The 26,088-nt window shown below is 47.6% G+C and overlaps 1 protein-coding gene across 38 annotated transcripts in view; it reads right to left on the reverse strand.

Moving 5' to 3' along the window:
- Tpm1 (tropomyosin 1) overlaps positions 1 to 24,386 on the reverse strand; it is a 26,770-nt gene extending 2,384 nt beyond the window's left edge. For 2 of the 38 annotated variants that reach the window (XR_015626367.1, XM_087560506.1), the window contains exons 1-10: positions 24,167 to 24,357; positions 22,929 to 23,395; positions 11,138 to 11,271; positions 9,097 to 9,214; positions 7,954 to 8,024; positions 7,127 to 7,202; positions 6,630 to 6,692; positions 6,305 to 6,374; positions 4,911 to 4,989; positions 3,232 to 3,427 (exon numbers count right to left, since the gene is read on the reverse strand). Coding sequence is in view for 32 of the 38 variants with exons in the window: in XM_087560506.1 (XP_087416632.1) it covers positions 3,424 to 3,427; positions 4,911 to 4,989; positions 6,305 to 6,374; positions 6,630 to 6,692; positions 7,127 to 7,202; positions 7,954 to 8,024; positions 9,097 to 9,210 (477 nt within the window). In the remaining 6 variants the exon portion in view is untranslated. 38 annotated transcript variants of the gene reach the window in all.
- Positions 24,387 to 26,088: the final 1,702 nt, after the last annotated feature.

The raw sequence follows: 26,088 nt of genomic DNA on the forward strand, positions 1-26,088 counted from the left end.
CTCAGGAGCTGCTGAGCTGGTGCTGCCGTTTCTGCTCCATGGACAGGTTTTGGAAAACTCTCCATCTCCCTCTCCACGACCTTCATTCCCTACACCAAGGCACATACAAACACTGAACTCTCTCCCGACTTTGATAGTGTGTTACCCCACGGCAAACATGCATTTATCTCCACTCCACACTGATTCAGAGCTTATCTGTGTGCTTCAAGAGGATGACATTCATGTTGGGCGCTGACGGCATGCATAGAGTAAATAAAACTGGGCCAGGAAGATGACTCAGCGGGCAAAGGTGCCTGTTGCAGAGCCTGATGCAAGAGTTTGATCCCCAGGTTCTACACAGTGGAAGGAAAACACCAACTCTACAAGTTATCTTCTGACTTCACATTGTGGACTGTGAACCTCCCCAACCCCTAAAAAAAACCACACAAACCCTCTCAAACCTCCATACTTGCCTAGTGTGATACAAACTTTATGTACTGCCATGGGATCCATTTGGGTGGCAAAGCCGTCCACCACAGGACTCTGCCTGTGTCTGATGATCCAGGGGACACCCAGTGACAGGTAAAGACTAGCACACTCTAGGGAAACTGGCATATGTGACTGCTTTGAATGACAGTGACTCTATGGTCCTGGACAGTCTACTTGATGATCTTGGAGAGCTGACAATCCCACTGCCTACTGGTCAACCATGGCACTAGTGCTGGGAAATGGAGTGGTTCCGTCAACTTCCTCCCATAAGTGGTAGAAGGCGAGGGAAACTGCTATAGTCCTTATTTTGCTCTGTACTATGAGGAACTACACTCAATCCATGCTTTTTCCCTCTTCTTTAAGTTTTCTGAATATTCAAAACTCCAGTCAGCTCTCATCGCCTCTAGGCAATGCCCAGTGAAACTTTCTGTTCTCTGTTGGCTCAAAACACATAATATCTACCAGAGTACACTCACCTCTGTTCCCACACATGGTCAGCTTATACAGGACAAAGATTACGCCCTGCTCAGCTCCTCTCATATCCTGCCACCTTCCAGTGTCTCCCACATACTTAAGAGGTTGCACAATAGAAACCCCATTACTACACCCACAGCATCATGATGGGAAACTGCCACCATAAGCAGCTGACAAGACGCCCCATTTGCAGAACCCAAATGTTTAGCCATTAGAAAAGAACACTGGAGGGGTTGGGGATTTAGCTCAGTGGTAGAGCGCTTGCCTAGCAAGTGCAAGGCCCTGGGTTTGGTCCCCAGCTCCGAAAAGAAAAAAAAAAAAAAAAAAGAAAAGAAAAGAAAAAAAAAGAAGGGGCTGGAGAGATGGCTCAGTGGTTAAGAACACCGACTGCTCTTCCAGAGGTCCTGAGTTCAAATCCCAGCAACCACATGGTGGCTCACAACCATCTGTAATGAGATCCGATGCCCTCTTCTGGTGTGTCTGAAGATAGCTACAGTGTACTCAAATACAAAATAAATAAATAAATCTTTAAGAAAAAAAAAGAAAAGAACACTGGAGAAGCCCAAGGGAATCCAGAGGCCAACTGGGAGTTCAGCTTACACCTCAGTGTTCCCCATCTCAACCCCCTTTGGGCCTTGTTCCTTCTAGCTGCAGGGGAGACGGTGGACTGGGGTGACCTGAGGGCAGGGGCCAGACACATTTGTAAGCGCTCACCCTCCTATTATTCTGCACAGACCCCAAGCGTCGTGAGGTCTCTGGTCTCAGAGCTGGCGGTGCTGCTGGTTTGGGCCAACTGAGGCTCCTGGAAGAGTTGCTGATACAGGCTGGCCTTTGCTCAACCAGAAGCCTGTTAAACAGATTCCTGATAAATTCAACCTGTTGTCTATGCTCTTTGCACACTTGGGATCTGCTTTTATGATCCACTCATGCTGCCGTTTCTCCCACAGTGAACACTCACAGAAAGTGTGAGAACTCTCTGGGAGAGCCAAGAAATTTCTACCCCAAGATGCCTGGCAGAACTCCAAGCATCTTGCTTCCACTGTGGCGGAAAGAGCATTGCTGTTAGTCTAAATTTTAAGAAGAACCAGGTTCCTAAATCATGGTGAGGAGGAGGCTGGAGGAGCATTAGGGAAAGGAAAAACCAGAAAAGTGTAGAAGCCTTTGCAGTCTTTGGTGGACAGACACTGCCTGGATCCTGAAATTAGAGTCTACCATGCCACTGACTAAAATATTTTAATTCAGACCCTTTTTGTTGTTGTTGTTGTTGTTATTGTTTTTTAAATCTCTCTGCCCTGAAGACTTCAGAGTAAATGACTATTTTCAGAGTTTGCTCAGATTTGCTTGAGGAGAGTGGAATTGCAGCCCTGTTAGACTAACGAGCACCATACATGAGACAGATGAGGGTCACTCATGCTTAAAACACTGGAGAACAGAGCTAGGCTGATGTAAGAACCAAGAAGCTAGAGGCCACATTGTCTTAACGTCCTAGTTCTGAAATAAAAGTTATGGAAGTACTGTTTGTGACTGAAATCAAGCATTGTTCTTTGGTGGGTGGCATTAAATCATCTGCAATGGAGCGTAAACAAGGTGGAGGGTGGGGGCTGGACTTACAGAGGCACACTATTGGCACAATACAGGATGTGCTTAAGAACACTGGAACTGACTACAACTCAAATACTTAGAATGCTTATAATGTCATTTTTGTGTTCAAAATGAAGGTGTCTGTGTAATGAATATATGTAAAGAAAAAAAAAAAGGTTTCAACTCATCTCTGGGCCACAAAAGGTAGAACCATGACTTACAATGCTACAATCCCAGATTCTCACAGTGTGCGTACGCTCTCACTGCCTGGAGTACAGGATGGCTTCACAGACCTCCATGACTTAGCTAGGTGGAGCCATCTCTGTAAGACAGAGAGGGGCCATGTCCCAAACTACACGATTGGCAGTGTTTGGCAGTGTTCTGTTCAAGCCAGGATTTGACTCCCACTATCTACTCTTGTGGAGGTTCTGAGCCTAAAATGCATGTCAGAACTGTCACAATTCCTAAAGCCATAGCTACCTGGGCCTCACTCCAGCACCAGGAAACCACAACTCAGAGGGGCACAGGTGTGGGTAGCATTTTAAAAAGTTGTACACGGAACTACTACATTAAAAACTCCTGGGGGTATATAATGTAAAAAAAAAAAAAAAAAAAGTACCCTTAGATGCACAAAGCAGAACTGTAGTTTTATTGAGCGCTGAGACAAAAATGTCAATAAATAAGGAGCAGAGGAATAGCAAACAGGACTAGCGTACAGTGTTTATTTTACACTGGGAGGATCACCTCTGTACAATAGAAAGCACGGTCTGTGCCTGGCCCTAGGGTGGGTGGGCACTAGAAAGAAACCTGGGTCAGCTGGAGAGCAGACAGATGCAGAGCTCAGAGAGGTGGGACATCCGGCTTGATGAAGGAGTCTTGGGAGGAGAGAAGCAAAGAAACTTATCTGTGTGAAATAAAAGGTGAAAGAGAAAAAGTGGAGCAATGGAAAAGGGAAAAAGGAAGAAAACCAAACAGATGATAGCAGTGTTTGACATGCAAGCCAGTAGGAAGCCATGTGAAACCCACTGCCAGCTGCACCTGGGGGAGGCCTTCCTCAGCAACTACTGCCTGGACTCAAGGCTGACATGGGCCAGCCTTCAGGAAGAGACAGAAACATAAAAACAAAGTTCGAGCTAAATCCTCCTTTTGGGGCATTTTGTCATTCTAAAGAGTTCCCCCTGGGGAGTACGCCATTTGATTGATCCGGAGGACTGTGACTATAGATAAGCTGATTCTACTCTTCCTTTATTAACTGTGGAGAAGAGGCCTGCCCTTGTTTCTATGGTGACAGCCAGGTCTCTACAGGATGTTCCGGAACCTCCAAGGCAGCAGGCACATGTAGCACTCCAAAGTTACTATGTTTCCAAACAGTTAGAGAAATGCCATTCTCAGCTTTGATGGAACCCAGTAGGATTAGAATGGAGAAGAAACACTCCTGGGGTTAGATTCCCAAGTGGCACAAGTAATATGTAATATGTTAATAGTTAGTAATATGTAAATTAGCCCGGTATGTTTGAGGATCCCCAAACAACTATTACTGCCTCGCAAAAGTAAAGTATGGACCACTAGCTTCCAAATTCATATTGTATAAATGTTTTATTTCTCGTTTCTCCGACATAGGCTGCGGCAAGCACCTGCCGAGGGTTATTTTATTTTCATTCGATATAAACATATCAAATAGAAGACTTGATTCCTCAGGAGACCATTAATTTTTACTCTGGAATTCAATTCTTTTCTTTCTCTTTTAAAGACAGGGTCTTACCAAGACCTGGCTGGTCTGTAACTTGCTAGAAACCAGTCTGGCCGCAAACTCAGAGATAAACCTGCCTCTGCTTTCCACACAGTGGGACAAAAGGAATGTGCTCCCTCGCCCAGCCCTGCTCTGGAATTCATAACGAGGGAAGGAGAGGAGTTTCCTGGGTCATGCCCAGTTCCTTTTCTTCAGATCCTTAATAATCTGAGACTTTAAACTTGCAGTTTTAACTGAAAACGGCCATATGGTACCTCACAGAGTCCCAGGAACCAACAACCCGGTATTTCTTCCTAACTTCCTGCACCACTGCCTCATGGCTTCCTAACTTTACTTGAGTCTGGTTTAAGGTTTTAAAAGGAGATACTCAGAGCCCATTCGGAGTCCAGGTCATCTCTCGGCAGAAACAAGCTAGATTTGCCTCTATGAGATAAAAGGATGCCGAGGTGGTTTCACGGACCGAATGCGCGTGGCCCTTGTTAGTGCAACGTGGAAAAGATAACCTATCCTAGGTTATGCAAGAAAGCCAACAAAAGGTGCAGACATGGAGACCACAGACGGAGGGGGGAGCCACGGTGAGGTCATCAAACAAGCATGAGGGTGAGGGTGCAAGCAGGCAGGGTGCATGAACATTTACATGGAAGTCATATCGTTGAGAGCGTGGTCCAGCTCCTCGCTGATGGCCTTGTACTTCAGTTTCTGAGCATACAGCTCGTCTACGAGCAGGAAGTGGAAGGCAGAGGTGCAAGGACATGGAGAATGATCAAGAGATGGAGGGTGAGCAAGGGCGGCGTAGGCGCCATCCCGACACGGCAGGAAGGAAAGGGCAATGCATGAAGGGGTTGGTGCCGCAGCGGGTGGCCAATGCAGGAGGCGTGCGGTTTTGTTTTTTGTTTTTTGTTTTTTTTTTTAAAGGAAATGAAACAAAAACAAAGAGAACAAAAAACCCATTAGAAAATAAAATAAGAAGGACTCAATATGAAAAACACAACACCAAGGGTAGGCAATCCGTTAAATCCAAGACCCCCACGGAAGACTGTCTCCTGATGGGCAGTGGAGCAGCTTTCTTTTTACAAAGCTGTCAATTAATTACACCGGAGCAGTCAGCCACCAGTGGCTGTAAGCTATGGGGAGAAACAGCCAAAGGCAGCAAGTTTAGTTTGCTACGATGCTACCTTCAAGCCACTCACTTCCTGCCCAAGCCAGACCAGGGGATATTGATTTCCTCGTGGCACTTAAACTATTCCCATGCTCCTCCCTTTCAAGCCAACTGTTGCTAGTATCAGAGGCTTGAAAAGCAAAGGCAGCCACAGTTTGGGGCTTTACTGCGGCTTGTCTGAAGTTTAGCTTTTGTAATGGTGCTGGGTTTGTGTCTGCTACTCACTGTAAGCTTGCACGGACACGACGCCCGCTCTCTCTCCTCTCACACATCTTGCTTTTTGTTATTTATTTTCCTCCAACCCCTTCTTCCTGTGACGTATGGTGTGTGTGGGTCTTTTGTTGTTGTTTTATGGTTTTGTTTTGTTTTGTTTTTTTTTTTTTTTGAGAAATGCTAAAGTGTATTCTTGACACTCAATGCCTTACTAATTCCTACCCTCCAACCTTTCAAAATATAGAATATTTTGCCAATGAATGACTGAAATCAAGCCCTTCTTCAGGGGTCACACTTGGAAGATGGGCTGTGTCTAAAACAAATCTCCACTGTTCTGACAATTAGGAGATATTGCCAGAGATACAGAAAACCAGAGTCACATTCTTCTATAATTACTTCGCTCAGTGAAAAGCAGCCCAGACCCACTTCTGAATTGCAAGAAATTAGACGGAAGCTGTCTGGCAGCTAAGTCGCCCCAAGAACTGAGGACTCGGGTTCAAGAGTTTCATCCTAACAGGTGAGAACCCCAGAGGAAAGTCAGACAGGAAGTGTGACAACAGACAGGCGTGTCCCGGTGGAAGCCCTCGGATTGGACGACTGCTTTATCAAGAGAGTTATAGTCAACCATAGGACTGAATTTAAAATATTAAAGATCTTACCTTCTAAGTCATCAATGCTTTTCTCCAATTTGGTTACTGATCTCTCTGCAAACTCAGCCCGGGTCTCAGCCTGTAATGATTTAATTCATTTGAGTCAAGGTCAGGGGGATCCCATCCAGTAGCTACAGATATAAGGAAAACCAGGACAAAACTCAAGTGTATGCGTCCCGGGAAATGTCAGGTTCAGTCCCTACTGTGAATGACAGCAGCTAGCTATCTCCACGAACGCTGAGAATACATCTTGGACCACGCACCTCCAAATGACAAGCTTTGACCCTTAGTCACAGTCCAGCCAGTTTCCCCCAGTCTCTGTCTCACACGTTACCTCCTTCAGCTTGTCAGAGAGAACCTTGATCTCCTCTTCATACTTGTCTTCTTTCTGAGAGTACTGTAATTAGAAAAGCAGTCCAGATGTCAGGCTGCAGCTCTCACACTCACGCCTTCACACCCGAGGACCGTGCCAGCCCAACCAGCAGATGTTGGGATCTCCTAGCAGGTAACAGAACCCCGGGTATCACATGACACACTACAATACATTCTCTGCTTTCTTGCCTATTGCTTTACATGGGATAAGGAGATAACTTATCCACTTGGCACTTTGTTTAAATTAAATTGGTGATTTACCCAACATAAGGTACAGTCTCTCTGCTAACACTTAAAACAAAACAAAAAACAAATCCTACTAGCCAATAACCATTAGAAAATCGTCTCGAAATGTTGTCCCTTGCTAAAAATGCCTCCTGCGCGGTTACTGTCACCACCAGGGCCTCTTTTGAGCAGCTTTTAAAAAGATGTCTTCCCCACTCCATGCTCCTGGCCTACCTTCTCAGCCTGAGCCTCCAGTGACTTCAAGTTGTTCGTCACCGTTTTCAACTCTTCTTCAAGCTCGGCACATTTGCTAATGTTTTCGATCAGAAGCAGAAAGGGTGGGAGAAGCCCAAGGGACGAGAAGAGAAAAAAAGGAGAGGGATGGGAAAAGTGAAAACGGAGTCCTAGAGCCGGAGGGCCGCCTTAAAGGAGCCAAGCCACCAGGAGGGAAGCGCTTGCTCGCCTTGGGCTCTGCCTTCCATTAGTGGAGGGGCAGAGATCCAGAATCTCCTAGGTGTGATAATTTGGCTTCTTACTGGCCACCCCTCGGAGTATTTACGAAGGGGAAAACGAAGAGCATAAAGGACCAAGAGAAAGCACTGGAAGCGAGATGTAAGTAGCAGACGGTGTAGTGAAGGTACAGTCATTACACCAAACCGACCAGTAGGCATTGGAAGCTCGAAGCTGTCTGGGATGCGGTTAAACCTAGAGACTACACGTGAGCCATCAGTACCTTATCCTCTGCAGCCATTAATGCTTTCAAGGTCTGATCCATTATTCTTAACTGTTCTTCCAGCTGTCGAACTTGGCTGTTAGTGGACACAGGAAATGCACAAGGCCATTCACAAAATCAGTGCAGGTAAGTCATGCAAGTGCCACACGCATTCACAGACACCCCACGTGGTTCCTCTGCGTTCCACACTCAAGGCGCATCCACATCACACCGAGCGCCCAAGGAGCCTGGAGCTGAGGTAGGTCAATGTGCAGCTGCCAGAAGGTCATGCCGTTTAGTCAGCTGCTCTGCAGCGCCCCCCACACACGGTGACAACGGGCCCGCTTACCCTTCCGAGAGCTCAGCCCTCTCCTCCGCACGCTCCAGATCGCTCTCGATGATGACCAGCTTACGGGCCACCTGCAGCGGGGCAAGCACAGCAGACACGCTATGGGTTTGGCACACTCCGTGTAGGGGGTGGTTATAGAAATTATATGCATCGGCCCTAGGGATTCTTGTCTGCAAATGGGATGCTACTCCTTCCCTAGGGTAAAGACAGGCAGCTCCCACTTGGCACACCAGCAGAGAAACCATGGCCCCTCTTACTGAGACCAGAATGGTTAGCTCTTCCCAGGTGGAGTCTAGATAATTACAAAGCACCCAGGCCAATTCTTGGAATGAGAGAAATATAAAATCCGCAGTCTTAAAAATAGCAGGATGACAAGACATGAGGAGGCATTTTAGACTGAAAGGAAGGTGCTGCCGAGAGAGCACCACAAATAAACCCAAGGCCTGCACCATGCAGAGATCCGCACTGCTGAAGGCAGGAGCCAGCGAGATGCCTGGAAGGTCAAATCTACCATCAGATATTAAACAGAGAAGCTCCTCCGAGGCAGCCCAACTCCATTGGGCAGTTTCAAGCAGCCATGAGGAAATGCAGAAAAGAAAACAAACAAACAAACAAAAAACCCCAAACCAAACCAAAACCAAAAACAAACAAATAAATAAAAAAAAAACATAAAAAACAAAGGAACCAACTGGAACCTACAGCCATTTTGGCTTTTATCAGGTTGTTCATGTGGACAATACCAGGGACTCCTTTACTACAGAGCCTGTGCTAACAGGATTTGTACCACCCCGGAGAAGCCTCTCTGAGTCTCCCAAGGAGCTGTGGGGTCTATGTTCTCTACGATGCCTGGACTGAAACATCTATACCATGACAATAGGAGAGCTCTTCTAAGGGCCCACTTCTCCTAGTAAAGATGTTCTGTCCCAGCCTTTAGGGTGTGGGGGAGTATAGATCTTTCCCAGTGCAGATGGCTGGCTGGGTTATCACAGTAAGAACCAGTTTCTGCAGGTAAAGGAATCCTGCTTCTCAGAACCACTCACTTCTATCCGGGAAGCTGACTGCTCCACCCAGGGACCCAGATAGCACCCCACTCCCCGCAGTTGCAGCTGGGGTTTGGTGAGGCTCTGGGCCCCAGAAACTGACCTCTTCATACTTTCGGTCAGCATCTTCAGCAATGTGCTTGGCCTCTTTCAGCTGGATCTCCTGAATCTCCATCTTTTCTTCATCTTTTTGGGCTCGGCTTTCAATGACTTTCATGCCTCTGGAAAGATAAGACAAACAGGAAGACCCAAGATGGAGAGGAGACCGCTGCTGTGGGACGTGAGGCCCCACGCATGCGGCCGACCACAGGAGAGCAGAGGGCTGTTTATTCTCCAAAGACAGAGCATGATTTTCCAGACCAGACACACATTTCCCTCTGTTTGTTGTGAATGAGATCTCTGGGTACTGGAGAAACTTCCTAGTCTTAGGTGGGAGGTGCTATGTCAGGATGCCGTGTGAATCTGGGAGGCATGGAAATGAGGGAAGTTAACGTGCTTTATTTGTTAAATAGAGATTCTCCACCTCCTTCCTTTCCTGAGGGAAACCGTAGATTGAAATGGATGAAGAGCTGGGTGTGGTGGCACTGCCTTTAAGCCCAGCACTCAGGAAGCAGAGGCAGAGGCAGAGGTAGGTGGATCTCTGAGTTAGATGACAGCCTGGTCTACATAGAGTTCCAGGACACCAAAGCTACACAGAGAAACCCTGTCTAGCAGGTGAAAAAAAAAAGGAAGAGAGAGAGAGACAGAGAGAGAGAGAGAGACAGGTGAACAGGTGCTGACACTGGATGTTATGGCATGGTGTTACAGTTCAGAAAATGTTAACTGATCTAGAGTTTACAGATTTACAGCATAGGCAAACCATAAATGGGGTTTCACTTGGCAAATTTTATGTGAGCAGTTCTAGCAAAGAGTTATTTTTTAAAAGACATTGATTTTTATTTGGTGTCTGTTGAGGGTTTGCCTGCATGTATGTATACACACCATGGGCATGCAGTACCCTCAGATGCCAGAAGAGGGCGTCATAGCCAACGTTCCTTTCCTCCAGTCTTGTGCTGCCAAACTGCCTTTAAAAGTTCAGTAGCAGGAAGAAGTCATTCACAAGACTACTGCTATTTGACATACTAAGACACAATTAGTCACCTTAAAGAATCCCTGAGCTCTTGGCAAGTAAAGAAAAAGTAAGTGGTAGTTAATATCAAGCCGAAAACTTTAGCTAACAAACTTGCTTAGCCCTAAAGTCTGCAGCGACTTTTCATACCTGGTGCCAAGGAGCAGAGGCTCACTTCGAAGGAGTGGTGGAGAAATGGACCCTCGCCCGCCCAGCTTCCAGCAGGAATACAGCATGCCTGCACTGTTCTGGGTGCATTCTGCTGTGCTACCCCTCACCTAACAGAATGCTCTCTCTAGTCTCATGATGTCCCACACTTTGTGGCTTGCACGACAGAGTACAGAGGGAAAAAAAAGCCTCACAGAATGAGTGAGGTTAGTTGTATGGTGTGATGATTAAAACGGACTGTGGACAAGATCTAGAATCATCAATAAACAGACCTCCAGATGCGTCAGCACGGGATCTTCAAGACTGGGCTAGTGAGGGTGGGGAGACCCACTCTAATTGTGGGCAGTACCATTCCACAGGCTAGAGTCCCTGACTCAACAAAAGGGAGAAAACTGGCCAAGCACTGGCTACCACTCCTTGCCAGACTGTGGACCCAGTGTGACCAGCTGCCTCGTGTTTCTGTCATAACTAGTTTGCCCACCAGGATGGCCTGCATCCCAAAATCTAAAACATAACATTTATCTGCTTTATCTATGTGGTTTTTTTTTTTTCTACCTGTTTGACTACCATGGCTCTTTCTCCTGGGTCTGGGACATCTTGGTAAATATATTTTATCTTTTTATGTTTATGTATGTCTGTGTATCACATGCATGCCTGGTGCCCACAGAAGCCAGAAGAGGACATCAGACACCCTGGAACTGGAGTTATCGACAGTTGTGAGCTACCATGTGGGGGCTGGCACTCAGACCAGGGTCTGTAGGAGAGCAGTCAATACTAAGTGCTAAGCCATCTCTCCAACTCCCTTGGTGTATATATGTGTGTGTGTGTCGGTGTGCGCACACACCGGAGCTAGATGGCGTAGTCTTACCTCTCACTCTCATCTGCAGCCTTCTCAGCCTCCTCCAGCTTCTGTAGAGCTGTGGCCAGACGCTCCTGAGCGCGATCCAACTCCTCCTCAACCAGCTGGATGCGTCTGTTCAGAGATGCTACGTCAGCTTCAGCCTAGGCAGAGGATGAAAGACACTCAGAGCTGGGGAGAAAGTGAGGGTGGTACCTTCAGGAACTGGCCAGGACTGAAGTGCTGGCTCCAGACAGGAAGTCTGGGCCCTGGTGTGAGCTACCTTCCAGTTATGACAAGCCCTGACCAACTCAAGTGTTCACACAGGAGCATTGTGCTTGGAAATACACAGCAGAAACAACACTCAGGAGACAGCGGGCCATCCGCAACATGCTCACACGGCTCCTTCAGCTGCTGGTTGAAAGGGGAGTTTCCTCACAGCTCACTGACAGCTGGAGGCGTGGATAGAGACATCCAGTCTCATCCAGGTTCAGTCTTGGAGTCACCAGCAGGAGGATGAGCAGAAGCTAGAATGCAGAGTTTCATCATACTGTCCTTTCTCTGAGTTACTTTCTCAAAGGAGCCTTATAACAAAACTGAATGCTTTAAAAAATCCAGTTGGTTAAAAAAACGTATACCAGAAAAACTAAACAAAACCAAACCCCAACAACAAAAAATTCAAAGAACCAAAACAAACAAACATAAATAAATAAATAAATAAATAAATAAATAAATAAATAAATAACAAAACAAAACATCAAAACATATGGAGATCTAATACCATCTAGAAACTTCCCTTTTGCCCCACCTTTTTCAGGAACCTCTTTAAAAATAACTGGCCTCACTGGAACGAGGCCAAGATAAATTTCCCAAGGGTTTTTGACCTAAGCTTTTTGGAATGTCTTAAAAGTCAAGGTTGCTACAAGAAAAGTTTCACAGGACTAAGGAGAAAGGCGATGCAGATACTGTTTCTATTTGGAATTTAGGTTTAAATGAAAGCGTTTCTTTCTTGGGCAGGCCCTGACTGCTCACTGTTAGAAGAAGTACTTTTGCTCTGAGCCTGGGGAATGCTTCCCTCACTGTTACCCAGCTGATCCCAGATGGCCTGGAAGCGAAGGTCACCCCTGCTAATTAGGTAGCAATTATTTATCCCCATCCACTCTGAATCTATGTTCATCAAAGGCTGAAGAGCCCTCAGGATATCTAGGAGTCAATTTTCTAACAATGGCAATACACACTTTAGAGCCCACGCCACTGGCTTTTTTTTTTTTTTTTTTAACTGAATTGTACGTTGCTTAAACTCCAAGACATCATCAGCTTTCTACAGAGAGGCCTGGGCTCCGTGTCTACAGAGCTGAGCAACTGAAAACACCCTAATTAAAACAACAGAACCTTTCAAAGCTCCTGGGAGGACAGGAAATGCACGTGCAGTCAGAGAAAGATGGTCACGGCCTTGAGTCAAGAGAAGTGAGACCATTCAGTCCAGTGTTCATCAAGCTCTTCACCAGTTTTATCTGGAGAAGGGCAATGAACAGGGCATCTCCCACCACCATGAATGACTGGTGTTTTTTTTAAATACATAAACATTTTCGACACATTTATCTCAAAGAGAAAACTACAACATACTGACTGGCTGCCCACGGTGAGTGTGAAATGAATTGGAGGAGGAGCAGTTACAACTGAACCAGTCCACAGGGTCAGTCACTATCAGAAACCAGTTTGTAACTGAGCCAAGCTGGGAAGGGCGTGAATGCCCGGGCTTTTCCTTGAAGGCTGGAGGAAACAGGAATAACCAATTTCTCAACAACAGAGAACTCCCTCTGAGAAACCATTCCTTTTGAAAATTTATTTCTAATTTTTAAATAGCATGTGCATTAGTATCTTGTCTACATGTATGCACATGGACATGTGTGCTTGAAGTGCCCATGGAGGTCAGTTCCAGGTCTAGAACTGGAGTCAGGAGTTACAAATGGTTGTGAGTTGTGGGTGCTGGGAACAGAACTCGGGCTCTCTACAAGAGCAGCAAGTGCTTTTAACCTGGAGCTATCTCCCTAGTCTCTTTAGTGGGAAATATACACACATTAATACACATTAATTCACATAAAGGCTATAGTTCAGGGTTGGGTTAAATTTCCTCATCTTGTATGTGTTTCGTTCCTAGGAAAAATTCTATTCCTCTTAAAAACAGGGAGGTGGGGGTGGGGTCAGAAAGCCACCCTGAAAACAAAAACAAAACCAGAAAATCAATTGGGATTGGGATTTCAAACTCCCCTATCCCCAACCCAGTTCTTTCTTTTCTGACACCAGAGTGCAAAGTCCTGGGTCACCTCCCAATACCCAGTGTCCCAGGTAGTCTAACATATATGGTTAGACTCTGACCAGCATCAGGGCAGTTACTGCAAAAGCATCACCATTAGACAAGTCATCTCACTCATTTTTTTTTTAAAGGCCAAGAAGTACCTCTATGGATTCCTCTAGAATGTCTATGTTCAAAAGTACCTTCCTTATCATAGTGTCATATAATAAAATGATTATCATTTACGGTTAGAGCAAATATCCTTGCTACAGCAGCTGCTGGAAAATCAGAGAAATCTGAGCAGGATTTTAAAAAGACTTCGGTAGCATCAAATTCTAAGTTCCCTACACTGGAGCCTATTTGAGGACTGACTCGTTCACAGGATGACTGCTGATGTGCAGACAGGATTGAACCACCGGGGCAGGCGGGGCATCAGGGGAAGCCATGGCACCCATGCTCTTTTCCCCTTTCTCTGCACACAAGGCTAACTAACCTGGGGCCCATCCCATTCGATCTATGCTTCCTTCTCTTTGCCCCCAGCCCTTCTACACATTTTTCCTATGGCTCTTGACATGGTCCAGCTGAATCTTGCTTTGTAACTATCCCCCACTCTCTTCCCACAGCATTGTTCTTAGAACCCTAAACTCTCTGACTCTGACACTCAGGTTATCTAATGTCCTCCAACAAGACCAGCCAAGGGGGTTTCTTACACAGAGGTGCCTAGGCAGTCGCTGGGCTTAAGGGCCGGTTCCTTTGGGCCAGTTTTGGCAGAGGGAGGACAGGTACATAGAGCAGCACTACATACAGGGAACACTTCTGGAGGACACTCATAGTCTACGGAATGAAGCCCTGTTGTTTGAACTGGCATGGAACCTGGGAACCACAAAGGAGTCATATGAACCCACTAAGACATGTAATAGAAACAGAGACTACCAGGTCCCGTGCCTAGAGATCATGATTTGGGTGGTCAGTGTGAAGGGGCAGGAGCCACAATACAAATGGCAAGACCCTCTCCTCTTCCATCACCACCCAAAGAAGCTGACAGTAACTGCAGGAGCTGCCTAGCAAACTCTCTACTAAGACGGAGGGAAGGACCTCTGACCTATTGCTAAGGCATGTTGGGAAGCACTCCAATGCAAGGCAAGGCGGGACTGAAACCCAAGCCCCTTGGCTTCTTAAATATGAGACTATAGATGCTTCAGGGCTGGTAGTTCTAGCCTCCTGGAGTCTTGCTCTCTTTGACACCAGAGAAGAAGGTTCTCTACCATCCTCTTACCCCTAGAGCCCCAAGTAACTTAGATTTTTGGACAGACTCTGGCTACCATCAGCAGAACAGTGAGTGCAAGAAAATCAGCACATCGTCTCAGTCTTTATTTAAAAGGCAGAGTATCCTAGCGCACAACCATCAGCTCACATAGGAACACTGCTCTCTAACCCTCAAGGATGAGGATTTGAGGTTCGAGCCTGGAAGTCACTAACAGACCACCTTCTTGAGGGGAAACCCTGTATTCTGGCTCCAAGGGCTCTCTTGATGCTGGTCTAGTAGAAATCTTGAAGATTTTTCAGAATAAAAGACAAGTTTGCTTTCATAATTAAAGCCCCATCTCTTTCTTACTCTCCCACACTCATGTTGAGACTTTGTTGTCTAGACCCGTTGTTTCCTCCTTAGTATTTCAGCTGCCAAGACTTCATGCACAGGATGCCCTGATGCCCTCATTATTACATTGTATCGATAGACTCCTGGGCCTGTAACTTTTACCAGCTTTTATTTAAGGTTTGGGGTTCCCCCTCCTGGTTGAGGCTTTTCTAGATATTTTCTGAAGGTCTCTATCACAGTACTCATGTTATCTTAAGTACCCGTTGCAGTCTGTCAGTGCAAGCCTGCTGTCCTATGCCCATTTGTTATTTAAAAGTAGACAGAAATAACAAGGCATTTGGGGGAGGGTCAAGATGGACCCCCAGATGCAAATTATTCCTAGGCATGTAAATCCCCCTTAGTGCACTAAATTAGGTTTCTTCTAACAGTGGCCCCTTACATCAACACAGTCAGCAAAACCTTTCCAGTGGAGTTGCTAGTTTCTTTTATTTCAAAAGTGCTACTGGACCCTAGCATGTTACCCAGAAAGAGAATGTTTGGCTATCGAGACTATGAGCCCCTAAAACCACCACCCAGTGTGAGATCCTTAGTAATGTATACACTCCCCGACCCTGTCAGTACTGGCTCCCACCTAGGAAGTCCTACAGGCTCACCACTCCTACCCTTCTCACCCTGCCCCCAAACAAGGAAGTGGCTACCTTCAGAAAACACAGGCACGTTCTATTCTCCTACCCAACAAGGTACAATGCAGAAGTCAAGGTGTCCCCACTCCAACCCAGCAAAGTGTTATTCCAAACCAGACATGAATAAAACCTAAGATTTACATGAAATTCACATGTTAATAGCCAGTACAGAAAGAAGGAAATCCTTTACTCGGGAAACCAATGCTCTGGAATATATTTCCAAAGTCCTGACTGAATCAGGAGGGCATGGAACGATCAAAGGTCAGATCCTTTTATTTCATGTAAACCGTAGTCACACAGAGAGGGTTTCACCCTGCTTGCTGTGAAAGACCAAAGTGACTTAGGGCCAAGCTAAACTTCTGCCCTTATATGGTCAAGAAAGGGGGAAAAAAAAAAAAACCCACACAAGGACTGCATTAGGGGCACTCCCATGGAGAGCAGATAAACACAGCCTCCTCTATCTGGGCCAAAGCCTGTAATTTGTGAGGCATGTTTGTGTAGCAAGAGGAGTCAGGGCAAGGTACTGAGGTGCGTTTGCTGTGACTGCATGGGAAAGCAGGAGCCCAGGCTATGCTCAGTCACAGACGTTCACTCTGCAAGTACCAAGGCAAACACAGAGCATGCTCAGTTTCCTGGTTCCAGAAGAAGCTGCCAACGCTGAAGAGTTAGGAAAGGGCTGGGGGTGGGGGGGGTGTTGAAAATTGGTTATTTCCTGTGATTAATAAAGTTATCCATTAAGCAATTCTACGTCTCCTCATCGACTAGGTTTCTGCCCAGAAAGCTGGAAAGAGAATTGGCTTTTTCTCTACATTAAACACACACCCCGCCACCCCAGCAAACCCTTAAGTCACAAGACCCAGGGTCAAGCATTACATCAAGTAGAGTGATTTCATTCCAAGATTTAAGGGCCCACACACCTTGGGAAAACAAAGAGGAGGAAGTAAATGACACCTGCTTTTTCCAAGGTAAGGACCAGCTTTGTAGGGTCCGTTAAGTCTATCTGAGTCTCTGAGTACTTGAACCTGGGCCAACTCTACGGTGAAATTTTTTTTTTTTACAGTGGCTCATGGCTTTGTCACTAACCCTTAATCTTTGCTGCCAAGAGAAACTGTTACTGCTAGCTTAACTCATAGCCTAAGATATGTCTAGTACCCCTCTGTAAGTTATGGAGCCCATAATGTCTACGGATATATGATGTTTTCAGCAAAGAAAGAAAATATGGTCCAATTAAATTTTCCAAAGATACCTCAAAAAAAAAAAAGATATGTCTAGTAACCACCTAAATTACCTCCATCCATATGTAGGTTCCAGTTTTAAAAGTCAGGAGTAGCTAGCAATGGCAAGTGACTCACCAACACTCATCCTCTGGCTCTAAGATGCTATCGTGTCCTGACCCATCACCCCGCTAGAGGATTCCCGGAAAATGACAGTAAAATTTCTTTTAAAAGGATTTAAATTGCTCTAAATAAAGACATAAGGTTTCGAAAGGAATGAAAGCTCTGACCTTAGCAAAGCAGCCTGGAAATGCTGTTACCAAAAAAAAAAAAAAAAAAAAAAAAAAAGTGCAAAATAAAAATAGCACGTGTACTTTTTACTATCAGCCACTAGGCTCAGAGTCTACTAGGACTCCATGGAAATGCCTCCTCAACCCAGTCCTTCCAGCCTGCCAACTTCCCCCCCTCAAACTGAGAGAATACCTGTTGATTTAGAGCACTAAACGGAGGAATTTTATGGATAATGAAGTGAGTACGGTCATTTTTAGGAGCCCTTGCCAAACAATTACAGTAAAGAATGCTAAGCAAGGCGGTGCTGGACGTTGATAATAACAGGGCGGTTTAAGTAGCACTACCCTTGTGTGCTAAGCCCCACTGTGACCTCTTTAAGGTACTAACCACAGTTTACCCATGGGGATGCAAAGCTCTAATAGTTGTCCCCAGATAGTGAGGAGATGGGCCAGGATTCAAATGCTGGCCAACTGGGCCTCAGTGCTCTGCACCCTGCTCTTAGCTCACTGCTTCATAGCAGTTAGCCAGGCACGGATCGGAACTAATCCATCACCAGCCACCTTGAGACCTTTACAGGGGTCTTTTGCTAACCAATCCTCTCAAGCAAATACTGAAAATTATCTTTTGTCTATTGGTTTTAAAAATATCTTTATCTGTATTTTTATCTTAAACTTCCTCTAGTTGGGCCTTCCTCTTAGGAAGACTCTCCTGGTTGTCTATATTTTATACAAAACACCCTATGGAGTTTCTGCAAGACACTACAACCATTCTAAATTCTTAGCCAAAAGGAATGACTCAATTCAGCGTAGTCCTGTGTATATTAAGCACAGCTGGACACCATATTATTTTTCGTCGTAAAATTCCCAAGGTGTTTGAATACCTTGATTTTAAAACACATACTCAAGACTGACAAATGCCTAATATCCCTTTGAAACCCTGTTTCTGTTCTGTTTGCTGGATACATTTGCCTTAGAAGAAAGGAAGCCAGGTACTATGCTCAACAAGGAGGGATAGCCAGCAAAAGGTATACTTAGTAACCAAGGACATTTTTTTTTTTTTTTTTGCACTGGGCAACTTTTGCCAAAACTCGTTACAAAGGGTTATCTATTGTGGAAGAATATCTACTTGGGACATGGGAGGGCTAAAAATCCTAAGACTATAAGGGCTGCAAACTATGACAGTTAGCTCTTCTATCAGAATCTGGTCCTGTCAAGGTCTTTAGCCTCCATAGAGAAACAGCTTCTAGGAAACACAGGATCAACAGAGAAAAAAGTCCAGTATCCCAAGGCCCCTAAGTCCCAATGCTTCTTTCCAGGGACTGGTCTTTAAAAGAAGGACGCCTCCTTCCAACCACAGTGTGAGTTAATAAATGGCAGCAGCGCAAAGTGCGCATCCCCGGGACCCATTTCATGCTCGCCCCCAGAACCTTCTCAACAGCAAGCACTCTTGCTCCCCCTTGGAGGTTTTACTTTAGACCGAGGAGATAGACCGGCAGGGCTGAGTAGCCGGGTGCCAGTTGGCCTAGGTGCGCCAGGTGCGGCGTGGGGGCCTCGGGGTGATGGGTGGATCCCTTACGGTTTCCCGCAGCTTCCGCTCCTGGTCCAGCTCTCGCTGCAGGCTACCCGCACGCTCCTCCGCGGCATCTGCCTGTTCCTGCAGGCTCCGGATCTTTCTCCGCACCGCCTCCAGCGAGCTGCTACCCGCCATGGCGAGGCGGCGGCTGAGGCTGTGCTCTGCCTCCGCGCTCTGCAGCTGCTACTGCTGGGCTCCTGCAGTTACGGAGCCCAGGTCCGGTTCGTCCCGCCCAGGCCCGCTTTGCAACGCCGGCGCCCCCTGCGGCTAAGAAGCAGCCCGGAAGTCACGGCCCCAGGGCCGCACTAGAGAGCCGCGGGCGGGTGCGCGAACGCAGGGGATGGGCGCGGCGGGCAGGCGGGCGGGGCCCGGTGGACCCGAGGAACTGGCTACCCTTGGAACCACTGCGCGTGCGCGCGGGAATGGCTGGCTCTGGGCTGCTTTGCCTAGAGCGAGGCTACCGCAGGAGGGCGTTTGCATCCATTCCGCGGAGCCTGGGTGACTCCAAGTAGAGGAACTGGATGCTAAAGCCTATGGCGACTCCTGCTGGCCATTTGGAGCGCTCTGAAATCGAGATTCCCCTGAAGCTGAGTAAGGGTAGGAACCTAGACCTTGAACGTTCCCTAAACTCTTTGAGTTGTAAAGAACGCCATCATTCCGAATACTAAAGGCATTGGCAACTCCCGATTTCCCAGAGTCTGAACAAGGAACTCGGAGCCTGAAATAGGAATATCCTAAAGATCCTTGTGAAGAACACAGAACACAAGATCCTCACTACAAGAATCCCAACACCCAAACTATCTCACCAAGTGTAAACTACTAGCTGGCAAAGCGTAGTGGTTAAATCTCCTGTTCTAAATACATCTTTTTTAAGGTTTCAATCTGGCTCTTAAGTCTCTGCTGGCTGTGTGCCTTTGGACAAATGACTTCTCAGGGATTTCCTCTCTTAAAAACGAGTATAATAGTACAGGACACTTCACAAGGCTGTTGAAGTTATCAGATGATATAAAACATTTACATATGCCTCACTTATTTAAGAACTCAAACTATGTAATTAAACGCTACCATAAGATTTTGTCTGTACCCCATAACGAACTGTGCAACTTCAGGCAATTCAGCCTGATATCTGGAATCTGAGGAACCCGGGTCTGCAAGACCACAAACACCTGTGACAGAACCTCTGGTTACCAGCTGGAAAGCCACATGGACACAGTCTGTAAGAACCCGCCTCTGTCATTCCTTCTTCCGCTATGTTTTTTTTAAAGCCTGTCAAGTCTCCGAGCTTTTTAATCCTACACCTCTGTCAAAGAGTCAGTCCTGAACTTGCTTAAATGTGGGAGGTGGAGAATGGAAACAAAGGTAGAAAAGAAAACAGCCTGCCTCACTTATCTTCCAAAGCTGGAACACCTCTGGAATTCCTAGTCGCCTCTGGTCTCTGCTGCAGAAGCAAAGCCTGTGAACTCCAGCTAGGTACCTCGAGTCCTGTAGGTGGAGCCGCTTGCTTGGTTTCCAAGCAGCGGTCTGCGAAGCGGTGGTGGTAACAGATCCTCCCCAGAGCCCACAGACCATTTACCTCCAACCTTGAGGATGCCCAGATAGGGCATCTGCAACCCTCCAAGAGCAGCGAGGGAATATACCGGCCACTAGCCGATGCAGTAAGCAGCCACCTTAATAATGTAATGTCTTCCTTTTCAACCCCCCTAGGAAGTCAGTTTCCGGAGAGAGTATTTTCATGCTGATGTCCCTATAGAAGAGCTATGGGCAGTTAGGCTTAGCTACAGGTTAGAAGCCCTCGGTTACTTAAGAAACACTGTGGCTGGGTAGCATCCGAAGAGATCCTGGTGTGATTCACTCAAGGGAAAACCTGAGCTTAGGTAAGCCTGAGTCACTACATTAGGAAGAAGACCTGGAGGGATGAAGACTCACATCCTGTAAATAATCGGCGCCGTCACAGTTATTTGGGGGAAAGAGCATACACTTAACAGGACTCAGCCCCATTTAGGTGGGGTAAAAAAATCCAAATCAGATTTCTGGGAATAAATACTAGCTCCCAAGTGACAGGCAGCCTTTTAAACTGTAGTGTGTGTGGGATGGGGGGGGGGGGGGAGGACCTGGGACCCTGCTTCTGGAATATAGATTCTAAAAGTAGGTTGGTAAATTGGGACAGTGTTTTTTAGTAATAATAATCAAAAATTATATTTTAGACACTAGACTAGTCCCCACTGCAAAGAGGCTGACTACTCTCCCGCCTCTTTCCTCCGGGGCCACCTGTCTTTTCCTCAAGTGTTAGCTATTTCAAGTGAGTCAGGAGCTCTCTAAATATAACGAGTCTTTGCAAACTTCCTTCAACATTCCTGGTCTCCAAAAGAGCTAAAAGTGCTTTACAGAGGAAGATGATCAATACACTAACCAAAAGAAACAGAGAAATACACGCTCACACCATATTTAGAGACAGTCTTCCAGCTCAGAGAAAGAACCAAAACTGGCTCTAAGAACCTCCCCTCCTGGCCCCGCCCCCACAGATGACTTTAAATAGCCTCTTTTCTACTTCTGCCCCACCCCATTCCAGTGCCGCCCCCCCCCCAGATTTCTTATTAAAGACATGATTACCACTACATAGCTACAACAATTATTATCTTTCCCCCTTAAGAATTATAGTAGGGTTTTTTTTTTCCTGCCTTCTGCTTCCATTGGTACTGGGGATATTTGCAAATTCTCTGAATTCCTTTCCTTATATGGACTATCTCTCCTTGATCTATCAGCGGCCCTTCTGAAAAACCTAAATAAACGTCCTGCAGGAGAATTTGGGGGTGACTGGACATCCTATGTAGCACATAGGAAATAGACTTCTGACCCCCGTTATACAAAACAACAGGTTCAGCGTTGTGAAAACTTTTTGTTGTTTTTTTTTTTTTTTTTTTTTTTTTTTTTTATAAACTCAGGTAGGTTTTAGCTAAACCAGTGCTTTCCCCCAAACCCCCATTTTCAGAAAAGGTAATTGTCAGTGAAGTTTTTCTTTTTGTCTGATCCCACTGTTGGTTGTCTGGTGGCTTACTACCAAGAGCATTAGATAAATCTCCAGCCTTTCATGATACAAAGGCCTGTGCAGATTTCAAAGTCCTTGGGTAATCTGCATTACACATTATCCAAAACTAAATAAATAAATAAAAATAAACTGACCAAAAATGACAAACTGCTGTTGAACCTGGGGGTCCAACCTCTGGGTGTAGCTGTCTCTGCTACTCACACATTCTTGGAATTGTTAGCTGCTTCCCAAGGAATTCTTTTCTAATTGGGCCCCTAGGCTTAATTGGCTTCTGCGGTGGAATGCAGTGGTGTGGAGTCAGTGCACAGGAAAACTGACCCTCAGCTTGACTTTCTAGACAGAAGTGGCTAGCTCTGGAGTGGAGAGGGTGCTTAGCAGAGCTGGAACTGTCTATCACCTCCCCCCCTTGGAAATACGCAAGTGGTGGTTGTCAGAGGGCTGACAGGTGGGGGTGGGGCGGGCAGGGGGCAGCCAGCTCCCTACTCCATATAAAGCACTGAGTTATATATAACTCCCTGCGTACTTTCTGGATCTAATGCTTCAGACTGCAGACCGAAGCGCGTATCATCTTCCCTGGGCAGGTCTCAAGGCTTGCCTAGTGAGAAAAAGAGCCTCAAAGTGTCACTGTAGCCCTCAAGTTTAGCATCGGAAGTAAAAGGGTGTCCATTTAAAGGTCAGGCTCTCTGAACCCACTCAGACTAGGTCCATCAGCGAAAACCACCGGGGGTTTTGGGGGTAGGGTGGCAAACAAGAACACTAGGGATTCTGTTTTGTACAGACCTTGGTGATGACATACACTTCAGCGGTTTTATACCAGCAGGAGGCGAAGTTCACTTCCAGCAGTCCCCATTTCAGAGGCCGTGTTCCCCAGCTTCTCACCCACCCACCTCCAACCAAAGGGGAGGAGGTAAAGAAGAGGAGAAAAAGGGGAAAGGACAGAATATAAATGAAATGTGCGCAGCAGCAGAGGCGGCATCCAGTGCTCTGGGCTATGGCCAGGCTGTGTGCAGGTGTCCTGTAGGAGGAGGATCACCCTCTTCCTTTGCTCTGCAGCCCCTGTGGTGACCCCCAGAGCGGCCACGCGGTCAGGGGGTGAGGGAGGCAGTGTGAGCGTGCACTTACATCTGTGGCCTTTTTCTCCGCCAGCTCCAGTTTCTCCTGGGCATCTTTGAGAGCCTCGGAGTATTTGTCCAGTTCATCTTCAGTGCCCTTGAGTTTCTTTTGCAGTGACACCAGCTCATCTTCCAGCTGGGAGTTGGCAGTGGAGTACGGGGGTGGGGGGAAGGAAGGGGGAAGGGGGTGGGGTGCAGCAGGCAGCGTGATCCCGCAAGGTGCGGGTTGAGGGTGCGTAGACCATAAAGGACAGGGACAGCGGGAAAGAGAGAGAGAGGGAAAGACAGGGAGGGAGAGAGAAAGAGAAAGTTAGCCATTCGTGTGCAGTGCCACACCGCGCGCCCGGGTACCTTGGCGGCGGTCTCGTCGGCAGCCAGCAGGCTGTCCTCTGCCTTGTGCAGCTCCTCCAGCACCCGGTCCCGCTCGTCCTCCGACGCCCGCAGCAGCTTCTCTTTTGCTGAGATGTCCTCCTCGAGCTGGGACAGCGGAGAGCGGGCGCGGGCGGCCGGCATGGACCGGGTGTGAGACACACAACAAACGGGTGCCAGGTTGGCTGGGGTCCTGGGGCTAAGGGATCGCTGCTTTGGGGCTCAAGGGACCCTAGGTAATCTCTCTCCCAGAGCTGGAACCACTCAGTGACTCATCTCGCATCCCACCCCCCACCCCACGCCACCCCGGGACCACACGCTCGGCCGAAGACAGCAAGCTCAGGTCCCCAACTTGAGGGATTGAAGAAACACGCCCTTGTTTGGCTAGCTTTCCGTCTGTGTCTCCCATTCTGTCCCATCTTTGTTCTTAGGAAATAATTCAGTGCGCTTCAAAGTTTTCAATCCCATCTTAAGGGCTCTCTCTCCCCAACCAAAAGGTCCAAAGAACTTCGGACACCTTAGGACTTAATCCTTGCCCCGCTCCCCCGCCCTTCCCTCCAGGCATCCCGGGAACTTGTATCCTTTCTCCCTTCCTCTTTCAAAACTGATCCCCAATCCTAAGAGTCAAGAGCCTCTTTACGGAGCTCAGTGGACTTCGCGGACCGTGGGAGCCAGAGAAGGGCCACAAGCGTCCTCAGGCGAGACAGAAAAGTTAGAATCAGTCTAACTCTCGAGCTTCTTCTCCTAATTTTTTTTTTAAATGCGCGCCCCTGGACATCCTGTGCTGGGGATAGGATGGGGAAAGGGAGCCAGTTCGGGTTCCCGGACTGAGAGACTGACGCGGAGTTGGGGCAGTGGGGGTTGGGGGTAGACGCAGACCTGCTTGCTCCGGTCTTCCGCAGCCTTCTTGTCAGCCTCCGCCTGCTCTGCTCGATCCAAGGCGTTCTCTTTGTCGAGCTTCAGCATCTGCATCTTCTTCTTGATGGCGTCCATGGTGGCGGTGGCGAGGGGCCCTTAGGCAGAGGAGCCAGAGGAGACGCGAGCGCGGTAGGGTGGCAGAGCCGGAGTGCGAGCGCGGAGCTGCCTGCTGCTCCCTGATATGTACTTTCCCAGGGGGGCGACCGCATTCCTTAGGACAGCCAATACTTTTTTGGAAAAGCTTGTTCCTCCTTCCCCCTTTCCCAGTCTCCTGCCTCCGCCCCATGCCCCCTCCTCGCTCCTCCCGCGGGGGCCTCACGCCCATTCGCTGCCGCCTGCCGGCCTCCCAGTTGACGGTGGATATGACTATATATGGGGACCCGAGCCTCCGAGACCGCGGCCGGGCGAGGCCGTCCTATTTCTAAACCTGCACGCCTGGGAAAGAGCTCCCGGACCTCGCTGGAGAGGAGCCCGGTACTGGGCGAGAGTCTCTAGCCACCTCCCAGAGCCGTCGCCTGGCGGTCAGGGTCCCCAGAAGAGTCTGTCGGGAGTCACAGGGAATCCCGGGAACAGGGCAGGTGGTGTGTGCGCACCATCTCACTTGGCCTCCGGGTCCTGGGGTGCTCACTGTAAGGTCCGGGGGCTGCCAGTCACAGCCACCGCACCTTGCATCTGGGCCTGGGAGTTCTCAGTACCTAGCTGCGTCCTTCTAGCAGCTCTGAGTCCACCCACCAGTCATAGTCCTGGGCTCTCACAGTCTGGAAATTTCAACCCACGCAGAGAAATAGAGGTGGAGGAAGGTGTGGGGGCCATTCCTGAGGCCCTGTCTCTCTGCCCGTGATGGTGGGCATAATGATACACACAGGAAGTCTCCAATCGTTTCACCAAGCTGGAGGTGGGCAGTAAAATACATTAGGAACTTAGGGCCCGGTTTGCTGAGTTATGTGCCTGTGCTGTGCTTTGGAAAGGGTAGAAGGAGTGTGCCAAGGTGTGTGTGTGTGTGTGTGTGTGTGTGTGTGTGTGTGTGTGTGTGTGTGTGTGTTGAGTTTAGACTCAGTTAACGTGGGGAGTGGGAGGGGTCTGGTCTTCAGTCATTAGCAGCTAACAGCTACATTGTGTAGCTGTGATTAGAAACAGCTTCCATGCTGTAGCTTCCCTTACTTTAGTCGTTTACTTATAGGGGCGTGGGCGTGGCCGTGGTGGGCTGTGGCAGTCAGAGAGCAACTCTTTAAGAATCAGTTCTTTCTACCATGTGGGTGTTCGATCCTGCACAGGTCTTTGAGCTTGATAGCAAGCTCCGTTACCTGCTGAGCCATCCATCTTGTTAGTTCAGTTTCCTCATATCTAAATTCAGAGGGTAGTGGATTCCTAAAATCCCTTCAGATCTAGCTTTTCATTTTTTTCCTTGCTCGGATCTATTGGGGGTGGGGGGTGGGCGTCCTTCTTTTCTCTGTTAGGCACTTGGGTGCTGGTGCTGAAAACATGCTACAAATTAGCCTACGGAAATGGTTCAATCCGTAGGGTGAACTCTGCAGAGGGAAAGGGGCCAGCCAGGTCTGCACTGAAGGCAGGAGGACACCCCCCCCCCCATCTCTTTAAGCTTGTGCCATCCTTGGTTTAGTCTCCAAGGAGGAGAAGTCTGATCTTTTCCATTGCAATGAGGCTTCAGGAAGCAAGGGGGGGGTCGTCCCCAAACCTTACCGATGACTGAGACAGGGTTGTCAGGGTCCTGTGACCAGTCCCAACAGAATAATTTACAGCCTGTACTACATGGATATCAAATATTCCCCAGACAGTGTCTGAGTAGATTAGGCAGGCCAAATGACTTGCTAAGTCCTTCAAGAAAAGAATGATCAAATTCCTCTCTAGGATTTTATCAGGTT

The sequence above is a fragment of the Rattus norvegicus genome, chromosome 8 (genome assembly GCF_021556685.1).
Source record: "Rattus norvegicus strain SHRSP/BbbUtx chromosome 8, alternate assembly SHRSP_T2T, whole genome shotgun sequence".
Classification (NCBI taxonomy): domain Eukaryota; kingdom Metazoa; phylum Chordata; class Mammalia; order Rodentia; family Muridae; genus Rattus; species Rattus norvegicus.